This window comes from Dipodomys spectabilis, unplaced genomic scaffold, assembly GCF_019054845.1.
Source record: "Dipodomys spectabilis isolate Male_0828 unplaced genomic scaffold, ASM1905484v1 ptg000018l, whole genome shotgun sequence".
In the NCBI taxonomy this organism is placed as follows: Eukaryota; Metazoa; Chordata; class Mammalia; order Rodentia; family Heteromyidae; genus Dipodomys; species Dipodomys spectabilis.
The window spans coordinates 1,816,609-1,828,520 of NW_024870695.1; the positions used below are offsets into that span (position 1 = coordinate 1,816,609).

An 11,912-nucleotide genomic window follows, 5' to 3' on the forward strand; every position below is an offset into this window, starting at 1 on the left:
TGTTTAGCTAGTTCTTTCCCTCAGAAGTTTGTAAGACCAGCAGGGAACATTATCCATAGTTTCAAATAAAAATTGACATATAGACAAATGTGGTTGTGTTCTTCTATAATACCAGCTATGTGGGAGATGGAGATAAAATATGCATGGTTAAAGGCCAATTGAGCAAGGTATTAGGAAGATCCTATCACAGAAAAGAAACAGGACACAGTGGTTCATATTTCTAATACCAGCTATATGGGAGAAGGCAAGAGAATTGTGGTCCAAGACATATTCTGAGGAAAAAGAGCAAGACCCTATTGAAAACTCAATTAAATAACATGAACTGGGGTCTTTGTTCAAGTGACAGAGTACTTCCCTTTCAAGTGTGATGTACTGAGTTAAAAAAAAATTGACACACTGATTTTTCATGCTTGAAGCATGGCCACAACCTGAACAGGCAGGGCAGACACTGTCCTTATGGAACGGGAGCCTCTGACTTTTCTATCTTCACAGGTCATGAACATAGATAGGACATGAACCCAATACTTTGCAACCTTGCTGACGGAGAAGAGTGTTAGAGGGATAAGTTCAATAAATTGTTGCATCAGAACAATAGTAAATTTCCTAGAAAAGAAATTTTAGGCTGCAGAGATAAGAGGTGGTTTCTTGTAGTAGATGGCCCTGGACCCGGTGTGTGATCTCATGGTGGGGATAAAGAACTTCTGCTGAAGAGCTTCCCCAGAGCTGCCTTCATGTCCCGGTTTCTCAGACTGTAGATGAAAGGATTTAACATTGGGGTCACAGCCATGTACATCACAGTAATCACTGCATCCTTCAGGCTGTAACTGGTCAGAGGTCGGAAATACATGCCCATGACCGTCCCATAGTACAAAGAAACCACAGTGAGGTGAGAGCCACAGGTGGAGAAGGCTTTGAGTATGCCCTTAGTGGATGGAACCCGTAAGACAGTGGCAAAGACCCGAACATAGGAGATAATGATGCATAATAATGGTACAGAGAAAACGCCAACCCCAAGGTACATCATCTTCACATTAAATTGGATGTCAGAGCAGGAGAGCTTGAGCAGAGGGGTAATGTCACAGTAGAAGTTGGCCACTTCCTTGTTGCCACAGAAAGATAAACCAGCTGTGAGTACAGTATGAGGAAGAGCATTTGCATTTCCAACTACCCAAGACCCCAAAACCATCAGGACACAAGAACGGGGTCTCATAATCATTGTATAATGAAGAGGGCGGCTGATGGCCACAGCTCGATCAATTGCCATTGCTGCTAAGATATAGCTGTCAGTGTTACCCAAGGCTATCATAAAGTACATCTGTGCCAAACATCCTCCAAAAGAAATTTCTTTCCTCTCCAGAAAATGGTTGGCCAAGGTCTTGGGGATGGTGACAGATGAGAAGAAGATGTCAACCAGAGAGAGGTTGGCAAGGAAGAAGTACATGGGGTTGTGGAGGCGAACATCAGAGAGAATGGCCAGGATGATGAGCATGTTTCCAACCAGTGTGATGGGGTAAATGAGCAGGAAGAGGATGAAGAAGATATCTTCCTGTTCCTGCTGTCCAGTCACTCCCAAGAGGATGAAATCTGTGGTAGCAGAATGGTTTTCTTCTCCCATGGCTCCTTCAGCATGACAGGGGAAAGGAATCCACAGTGCAGTTCCTAATTGTTAAAACCTTTCTTGTCCATCATGGTTGGCTCAGGTCACAGCATCTGCATTTTTAACCAAGTTCATGAAATTCAGGGGTAAGCCATCATTTGGAGGGAAATTCTCCGCCCCTGGGAATCATTGTCATTCACACATGAATAGTCATATCTAAGATTAGAAGGTCACGCCAGTGAATGATGATGTTTACCCTCCCCATTACCAATACTATTAAACAATTCAGATCAATTCCTTTGTAAGAAAGCTCACAGTTCATTGCCAATATCCTTTCTGATCCTTGTGGAGAAATCACAACCATGTGATTAATATAGTTTTTTACCCATTCAGTCTACATAGAAGTCAGTCTCTCTTTCAAGAACCTTACAATTGCCCAGGGAATCCACTATCACACACTAACATCATTTTGGGGTCATTGACAAAGTCTCTGTGTAGAAGAGTGTCTTGGTTGAAAGATCAGTTTGGAAATTTGAATTGTTTCATTGACCCAGCACAGAGTGATCCCAGAAACTAGCGAATGACAGTGAAGCTAGGTGTTTTCAGTAGCATTGGGATATTGTAATTTACAAGACCATTGGATTTAGGAACTACTATAATCATCCTGGTGAATTTTCTCCTTAGTGTACCTCTTGTGAAATATATTTTCACTATCATTTATTAATAGACTTTATCCTTTTGACAGAACCTCAGACATATAGAGCCATATGGCTTTCTCTGTCTTGTCTTCCTGTTCTTAGTGAATTCTTTAGGTGACTTGTATAACTGCATGTTGGCTTCAATTGCTCATGAAAGGTCTATTTCTGGAGGTGATCTCTTTTCCCCACATCTCCATGTGTAGGCAATCCTACCAACATGGCTGGGAAAACTCCACACATTGCACATCCAGTTGGAGGTTGTAAGATTTGGGGAGAGAAAAAGCAATAGATGGTTTATTTTCAACTCCCAAATCATTGATTACTGTAGTGCATTGCTCATTTCATGAACTAATCAGTTTGCACTCAATATTTCTTGAGTGGCTTTCTCAATGATTTGCCATCTGTGGTATGCTTGCAAGTATAATCACTCAGTTTGTATCTTGCCTGTACATTTGCTCTTGTTGCTTCTTCATTGAAAATAATAGTTTATATTTACAATGTTACTGCTCTAGCTTAATCCACATACTTTCAATGAAGAACAGTTGTACTGTTTGCATAAGTACAACACCAGGATTCTCAGTTCTTGGATCCAAGCTGCACTTTAAAGTGTACTAAATATGATAGTCATGACCAGTTGTTTGCTGAAATCCATGGTCTTCTTTTTCGTGGGCACTCAATTAGAGCATATTTCCTAGATGTCCTTTCAGGGAGCTGTGGTCATACGACTGAGGTCTAGCCCATTCCAGGTCTGGGTTTCTTCCACTATGCTCAAATATTCAGGAAGCTGAATTGGTTGGTGGTGGGATGGGCCTGAATTCCTAGTTCTTCACTTCTAGGAGAGCTTCCCTGTTATATAGAAGAGAAAAACTTACGTTATGTTTAAGTCATTGTATGATCTTTGGTCAATTTATTACAGTGGTCTGAGTTGGAATTTGTAATTCACTAATTTCTCCAAAGTAATTTCTACTTCTTTCTAGCAGCCTTTTAGTGTTTCTATTACACATATGTGAATTATATGCTAGGCACCAGGGACATAGATATAATTGTTGTTGTTGTTGTTGTTTTTAACACATCTAGTAATGGGCATCCCTATCTCTAACCTAGAGCAGTTTGGTCTATTCTCTTAAAGTGTCCTTCTTCTCCATTCAGAATCATAATAACTCAGGGGTGGTTAGTAACATGGTTTGGGGGTGGGGCTAGTTCCAATGATGGAGAAGAGAAAGATTTCAGAGATCAACTTGGCTATATGCCAGACTAATCTAATGTTGATGAACCTAATTCCTATTAAGAACACAAAAGTTATAGGTGTATATGTTAGTTAAAAATCACATATAATTACCCTTAAAAAGATAAAGAATAATTTTGTATAAGGCAGAAAGAAAAGCTCAGAGCAAGAAGTGTAAACTATAGTGGATGCTCTACAACCCCATGGGATTTGCAGTCAGATTTATAGTCAGGGTGCTGAGGGTTGGGGTCTGGGGGTACTTACATCTGGCCAATAATCTACGCAAAGCTCAGAGATTAATAGTATGTGTGCAACACTAGAATAATCCTTATATGTGAAGAGAGTATTAGGAATAATTTTGCTAGATAGTAATTAGAAAGTAATTAAAAGTTACAGGGTCACACCTGTAATCCTAGCTACCCAGGAGGCTGAAATCAAAGCCAGTCCAGACAGGAAAGTCCATGAGACTCTTATCTCCAATTAAACACCTAAAAACCAGGAAATAGAGCTGTGGCTTAAAGTGTTAGAGTGCTAGCCTTGAGCAAAAATGCTCAGGAAGAATGCCCAGTCCCTGAGTTCACCCCATGACTGACAAAAAAAAAGTCAATACCATTCTTGTACTTAAGTAAATTTAAATTAGAAAAAATTACAAAAAGGATTCCTATTCAAAATAACTGAAAAATTGGAGAACTCTAGAATTAATTCTATCAAGACAATCTAAAATTGGTTTGAAATTATATAAACTTTGATGGACAAAAAGAAAATGAGTGGACCAATAATATGAATGGAAAACTTTAATATAAGAATACCTCTTCTCTTCCAATCAGTCTCTGCATTTAATGAAACCCCAATCTGAACACCACAGGCTTTTCCTTTTGAAATAGAATTTAGTAAACTGATTAAAAAATGTAGGTCACTTGTAGGTCACTTGTAGAAAAACAAAGATATCTGTTGCTTCAACAGATATAAAAATGATATATTGTAGTTGCAGAAATGTTGACTGAATTTTGGCAGGGAGAAGCACAAGTTGATCAGTATAACATTTATTAGAAGATACTATACAATGGAGGCTGGTTTAGAAAAGGGATGGGTTGACTACAGCAAATAGTCATGGGAGAAGTTGGTAACCTTGATATAAAAATAATACAGAAAATCAGATTAGGGGCTGGGAAGTTGGCTCAGTGGTAGAGCGCTTGCCTTGCATGCCTGAGGCCCTGGGTTCGATTCCTCAGCACTACATAAGCAAAAAGAAAAAAAAAGCCGGAAGTGGCGCTGTGGCTCAAGTGGTAGAGCGCTAGCTTTGAGCTGAAGAGCTGAGGGACAGCGCTCAGGCCCAGAGTTCAGGCCCCACAACCGGATCCCCCCCCCCCCAAAAAAAGACAGAAAATCAGATTAAAATATAATACATATAATATATGAAATATTATGGTAAGACCCTTTTGCACAATGAATATTCACTAAAAGTGAATAATAGGAATGTAAAATAGATTCTGTTGGGGGTGGGGATCAACAGGAGAAGGGAGGCTGAACAGGGTGGGTGGAGGAGGGTAAACATAGTCAATGTATTTTATGTATGTGTATGAAAATAGAACAATGAAACCTGTTGAAATTGTTTCAAGAAGAAGGGGAAGGAAGGATAAAAGATAGTTATAGAGGGGGCGAATTTGGCCAGGGTACATTATATGCATATTTGGAAATCTCACAGTGAAATTCGAGTCATAGGCCAATGAAATTGCTAAAAGGAGTATTTACAAATCAATATGAAGAAAAGGCATTTCTAGCAAAGAAAGAAAAAATTACAAATGAAAAGGAGTAATTAAGGACATAAAAATGTACATATGAAAATATATTGAAAGTCATTAGTGGCAAGCAGAACATCAATAAAAAATACAGAAAATAATTACTGAAGAATTAATTGTGGTATGGAAATCTTCAAAAAAAACTAAGAGGAATATATGTGTCTGTTATCAGGGAAGAAATTGACTTAAATGAGGCACAAACACATGACCTAAGGAAAATACTCTAAAATTTAACTACTGTAAAACATTTATGTGAAAAGGATATAAAAAGAAATCACAATCAGCATTTGTAAGAATTATTAGAATACAGGGACAAAACAAGGAGCCAAAAGCACAGCAGGAAAAAAGGGCAAAAAATGTTATTTTTACCTGGGTGCCATTGGCTCATGCCTGTAGTCCTAGCTACTCAGGAGGCTGAGATCTGAGGATCAGGATTCAAAGCCAGCCCAGGCAGGAAAGTCTGTGAGACTCTTATCTCCAATAAAGTACTCCCTAAAAAAGCCAGAAGTGGAGCTGTGGCTCAAGTGGAATAGCACTAATCTTGAGCAAAAAAGCTCAGGGAAAGTGCCCAGGCCTTGAGTGCAAGCCCAGGAACACACACACACACACACTTGTTATTTGTAAATAGGTAGGCCATCACTACCCTGTCCACTCATAAGGCCATGCATGTCAGTAAATGTGCATGCCCACAAAACACTCAGATTTTACCTCAGGGAACAGATAGAGCTGAGGACTGAAGTGAACTAGACCCAGCTGCCTTTTTCCCTGCCTGTGTTGTGGACAAGAACTCCAGGAGAAGTGTGCACAAGGTGGTGTTCTCTCACTGTGTCTCATGTTCATTGCTTCGTGAAGACCTAGGATCTGGAATCAAGTAGATAATATATCCTAGCTTTACTGCCACCTGTCTGTATGACTATCAGTTCATTTCACCAGATAAACAATATCTTCTAACATGACACAGAAATTCTACTCACCTCCTGAAGCTTCCAGAGGTCAGGGGAGGGAATGGCTCGGGGTCATTACTGCTTCTGGCAGGATCATAAAACTGTTTCCAACATCTATAGCCCCACCTGGGAAGTTAGTTCACATGGTGTCAAAAACCTCCCTGGTTCCTGTGGTTTTTACTCTTTGTCCACATGTGAGATGGCAGGCAGTGGTCTAGCACCTTCTTGCATTCTTCTTGGGGGCCAGTTAGGCCCCCATCCTGGAGTTCTGTGACTGTGGTGGAGAAGGCAGGAATGGCATGACTTGCAAACAGGAGGCCTCAAGCTCTGAAGCATTAGCAGAAAGGGAAGAAAGTTTTCTTGGAAGGAACCTGAGGGGGAGGAGTCAAGTCGCTCCTTGAGGAAGCTGGATGAGTCTTAGTATAGATGGCTGGAATTAGTCAACAGGTTATGAGGTCTCCTGAAATTCGAGTCTCCCTGGTCCTGATTCAAGGCCAAAGTCAGAGTAATTATTGAGATTCATGGAAACTCCTCTGGATTTGCCCTGAGGGACACTGTGGCTCTTGTTAGGTTTTTAAAAAGAGGTGGCCGAGTAAGAACTGCACCACGCACGTGGTATTCAGGTAAGGGGTAGGTTTATTCAGTAGACCTGCTGGGACCAGGCAAGGTTGGCACTCCACGCGGCTGGCAAAAGGAAAAAAAGGGCGGTCTGGCCGCGGTTTAGGCCTTATATAGGGTAGGGGGTGGGGAAGGGTGTGTCCAGGTAAAGGGAAGTGGGATCGGGTGGGAGAAAGGTGTGGCCACATCAGGTTAAGATGTGACCTCAGCGGATGCGGATGTGACCTCTTCCAGGTATCCCAGTTGCCTAGGTAACGCAGGTACTGGGTGAGGTCTGTTCGCCGTCCAGGAATGGACCTTACATTCCAGCCTTTTGATAATTATGAAAAAGGGCGAAGACTCTCTCTGGCTACTTCCTGCTGGCAAAGGGCGTCGTAGGGGTAAAAGGCTGGGATGTGGTCCATGCTGGGAGAAGGCAGCAGGCTGCAGCTGTCACTTGGGTGTTGAGTCCTTCGATGAAGTCTGGAGGAGGCAAGTCTCTTGGACGAAGTCTGGAGAAGTTTTATGAGGCATTGACGGAAACCTGAACAAATAGGAACTCTGACAATTTTTTTTTTTTTTTTTTTTTTTTAAACCTAGAATGGCTAGCCTTTGAGAGGGAACCTAGAGGGGGGTCCCCGGGACCCAGCCTGCGTCGCACTCTTCAGGGCACAAGCCAAAAAGTTGTAGAGTCAGTCTGGTGAGTGAAGGAGAGCTTACCAGGCAGAAACGGCGTCCCGACTTCCCCCAGAGCCCTCTAGAGAGAAATGGCCAAGCCCCCAAAGCCAAGCGTCCTCGGCTTCAGAGGTGACCAGCCTTTCAGCTAAAGGCCGTAGGAGCTCTCTGGCGTGGCGCCACGTCTGGACATAGACTGAGCAACAGAGAGCCGTAGAGTAGTTTCACTCACCAGAGTAGAGAAGTGGTGTGGACGTGGATGTGAAGGCCAGAAATGGTATCGGTGAAAAATCTCGCATAGTGTCAAGGCAGTTCAGTTCACAAAAAAGGGGTGGTTAGGAAATTAGCTGATGAAAAGAACACCATGCACTATTCAGGCAGGAAAAGAAGTTAATTTGACTGAACTGTTGCCCCCACCCAGCATGGTGGAGAAGCATGGCTGAAAAAGGAAAGGGGGGGGGAGGAAGAGGGGTGACCTAGTAGAAGGTGACTGCTTCCAGGTCTGCCAGTTCCATGATGTCTGCAAGAAGCGAGTCTCTTAGATGAAGTCTGGAGGAAGTCTTCTCAGGCAGGGGGCTGAACAAAGATGAAAAGCAAATATATTACTGGAAAGAAAAGATTGGATGTCCATGGCTTGGAGGTGTCCTAAGGGATGAGATAGTGAGGTCTTTGGGGAGGAGAGCAGTTAGCTCAGTTTTACTCACCCGGATCTTCAGGGATGCGAGACAGCCTTACCTTGGTAGGCCCGAGGGGGGAACAGGTGTACCTGGAGGTCAGGGTTGGTATAGAAGGGGCAGGAACAGGAGCCCTTTTTATTCTTGACAGGTGAATCCACTGGGGCTGTCCATTGAGCTTGACTGCGGTGGGGGTTGTCAGCAGAACCTGGTGAGGGCCTGTCCACTTAGGGTGTAAACCAGATGGATTAAGGGTCTTGAGAAACACTTGATCACCAGGCAAAATTGGGGGAGTGGGAAAGGGGCCTTGATGAGGCTGAGGGAGACACTGGTCAGCATGTTGGCGCAGCATGTGCCTAAGAAAGGTTAGGACAGGAAGGTAGTCTATTAGTGGAGTCTTGGCATTGTCAGTAGGGAAATTACCTAGGAGAAAAGGTCTTCCATACATTAACTCAAAGGGGCTGAGGAAAGTAGGGCTGCGGGGAGAAACACGTAAGCGGGTGAGCGCCAGGGGTAACAGTTCTGGCCAGGATTGCTGGAGCTCTAGAGAAAGTTTAGTAAGTTGTGTTTTGAGGAGCGCATTAGCTCTTTCAACCTTTCCAGAAGACTGAGGTCTATAAGGAATGTGAAGATTCCACTGGATGTTTAGAGAGGATGCCACCTGTTGGGTCACTTTGGAGATGAAAGCAGGTCCATTGTCAGACTGAAGTGACCTGGGTAAGCCAAACCTAGGAATAATTTCTTTAATAAGGACAGAGGCAACAGTGTCAGCAGTCTCCAACGTTGTGGGATAGGCTTCAATCCATCCTGAAAAGGTATCAACCATAGTTAGAAGGTATTTCAGCCGCTTACATCTGGGCATGTGAGTGAAGTCTATCTGCCAGTCTTCCCCTGGGGTATGTCCCCGTGCTTGGTGTGTGGGGAATGCAGCTGGTCGGAGACCACCCTGTGAGGAGGTAAGAGAACATGTGGGGCAGGCTTGGGTAATAGCCTTTAGTCGAGTAGTTAGGCTAGGGCAATGGATTAAAGGTTTAAGAAGGTGGGAGAGAGGCTTGTATCCAATGTGCAGCGCCTGGTGAACCTGGGAAAGAAAGCTGTCTGCTTGTGCCTCGGGAAGAACAACTCGTCCTTCCAGGGACCACCATCCCTGTGCTTCCTGGGAGGCTCCCTGGTGCGTAAGTTCCTCGAGCTCCTGTGGGGTATAAGAGGGTTGAATTGAAGGCAATACCAGTAGCAAGGGAGCTGGAAGTTGTCCCTGGAGTTGTCTCTGGGCTGCTAGCTTTGCCTCCCGGTCTGCTTTTGAATTGCCGACTGTAATGGCATCCAATCCTGTCTGGTGTCCTCTGCAGTGGATGACCGCTACCTGCTGGGGAAGGGAAGCAGCTTCTAATAGTTTAAGAATAAGTGAGGCATTAGTAATGGGAGTCCCTTTGGTGGTCAGGAAGCCACGCTCCTTCCAGATTGCTGCATGAGAATGGAGAATATGATAGGCATATTTTGAGTCTGTATAAATATTAATCTTCCGACCCTTTGCTAGAATTAAGGCCCTAGTTAAAGCTATAAGTTCTGCCTTTTGTGAGGTAGTGCTAGGGGGCAGAGGGCTGCTTTCAAGAATGGTAGAGTTATTAACGATGGCATAGCCTGCAACTCGGCTTCCTGAAGAGGTAGATATGGAACTGCCATCGATGTACCAGGTGTCTTCTGGGTCAGGAAGAGGAGTTTCCGAGATACCTGTAAAATGGGGTGTGAATTCCTCCAAGGTCTCTGTACAGGAATGGGAAAGAGGGTCAGAATTGGATGGAAGCAAGATAGCTGGATTGAGCGGGGAGCAGCTTTCCAGTGAAAAGTCAGGGTTTTGAATAAAAGTAACATGAAACAGCTGTAGGCGGGAAGGGGAAAGGGAAGTCAGGGATTTATGAGACAAAAGGTCCTTTAGTCTGTGGGGAGAGCGAATGGTAGTGGGTTGGCCAAAAGTGAGTTTTGTGCTCTCCTGTGCTAAGGTGGCTGCTGCTGCCAAAGCTCGAAGACATGCTGGCCAGCCTTTTACCGTTGGGTCTAGCTGTTTTGAGAGGTAGGCCACAGGTCTAAAGGAGGGGCCTGACATTTGTCCAAGAACCCCAAGGCCAATTCCCCACTTCTCAGTGACATAGAGTATAAAGGGTTCCTTGAGGTTGGGTAGAGCCAGTGCTGGAGCCCGAAGAAGCGCTTGCTTCAGAACTTTAAATGGGGTGTCAATGGGCTTTGTGGGGTCTGGTGGCTCCAATAGGGAACCTTTGGATGCCTCATAAAGAGGTTTGGCCAATGTGGCAAAACCGGGTATCCAAATACGAAGGAAGCCTGCAAGTCCCAGGAAAGACAGAATGTCCTCCTTGGTCTGTGGGACAGAGAGAGACTCAATGTAGGCTTTTTTATCAAGAGTAATTCTTCTCTCTGTAGGAGTTATGGACAAACCCAAGTATGTTACCTCTGACTTCGCTATCTGGGCCTTTGAAGGAGAGACTCTATATCCTTTTGTCAACAGGAAGTTGAGGAGGTCAGCTGTATGTTGGCGAGCCAACTCAAAGGAAGGGCTGCAAAGCAAAAGATCATCCACATACTGGAGAACAATGCTAGGAGACACCTGAAGAGAGAGGAGATCCTTTGCTAAAGCCTGTCCAAAGAAATGGGGACTGTCTCGGAACCCTTGAGGGAGGACCGTCCAGGTCAGCTGTTGTGCCCTTGAAGTGTCTGGGTCCACCCAAGTAAAAGCAAAGAAATCTTGGCAGTCGGGATGCAGGGGGATTGTGAAGAATGCATCCTTGAGGTCCAGCACTGAGAAGTGGGTGGTACCAGGAGGTATCTGTGAAAGGAGGGTATATGGGTTAGGCACAACAGGATGAATGGGAAGGACTGCAGCATCAATAGTGCGCAGGTCCTGGACTAGGCGGTAGGTCCCATCAGGTTTAACTACTGGCAGGATAGGGGTGTTAAAGGGGGAGTTAGTGGGTCTGAGAAGTCCTTGTTTAATAAGGCGAAGGATGATGGGTTTTAAACCTTGCCTGTGCCTAAGGGAAATGGGGTATTGGGAAGTACCAGGAAAATGGGTAGGGTTTTTAAGTTTAATCAGGACAGGAGTATGGTGTCTAGCCATAGTAGGAGTGGAAGTATCCCAGATAAGAGGGTTGACAAGATCTGGAGGTAAAGGGAAAGGATCTAGTTGGGAAGTTACAGGTGGAGGTTCATCTAAAGATAAAAGTAGAACAGGTGTAGGCTGTTTGGGGATATGGAATGAAAGGGAGACTTGAAATTTAGAGAGCAAGTCCCTTCCTAGGAGTGGGGTAGGACAGTGAGGTAGGATTAGGAAGGAGTGTGAAAAGGGAAAGTCTTCTATTTTACATGATACTGGTCCTGTAGTTGGGGGACAGGTAGGTAGGCCATCTACACCCACCACCGAGATCTGGGAGGGAAAAGTCTTGCCTGTATATTGACATAGCACCGAGTAAGTCGCTCCCGTATCCAAGAGAAAAGATATTAACTTACCGGCTACATAGAAACACACCCTGGGCTCCGTCATTGTGATGGTCTGGTTGTTGGGAGCAGGTGGCCCTGGGCACCTTCATTCTGTAGCCAAGCAGAAAATCTCCGACCTGTCTGGCTCCGCCTGCCTGGGTGGGCGGGGTGGGGGAGGGGCTGGCCTACCTTGTGGAGGTGAGGAGGGGCAATC

At 44.4% G+C, this 11,912-nt stretch overlaps 2 protein-coding genes across 2 annotated transcripts; both read right to left on the bottom strand.

The window, feature by feature from the left end:
- Nucleotides 1-679: 679 nt before the first annotated feature.
- On the bottom strand, nt 680-1,615 carry LOC122103542 (olfactory receptor 1A1). Its single transcript, XM_042674153.1, has one exon. The coding sequence runs from the start codon at nt 1,613-1,615 to the stop codon at nt 680-682; it is 936 nt and encodes a 311-aa protein (XP_042530087.1).
- Nucleotides 1,616-7,343: 5,728 nt separating this feature from the next.
- LOC122103544 lies at nt 7,344-10,313 on the bottom strand. Its single transcript, XM_042674154.1, has 3 exons — nt 10,257-10,313; nt 7,768-10,088; nt 7,344-7,404 (listed from the first exon to the last, which is right to left on the bottom strand). The coding sequence occupies exons 1-2, from the start codon at nt 10,311-10,313 to the stop codon at nt 8,232-8,234; spliced, it is 1,914 nt and encodes a 637-aa protein (XP_042530088.1). The 3' UTR covers nt 7,344-7,404; nt 7,768-8,231.
- Nucleotides 10,314-11,912: the final 1,599 nt, after the last annotated feature.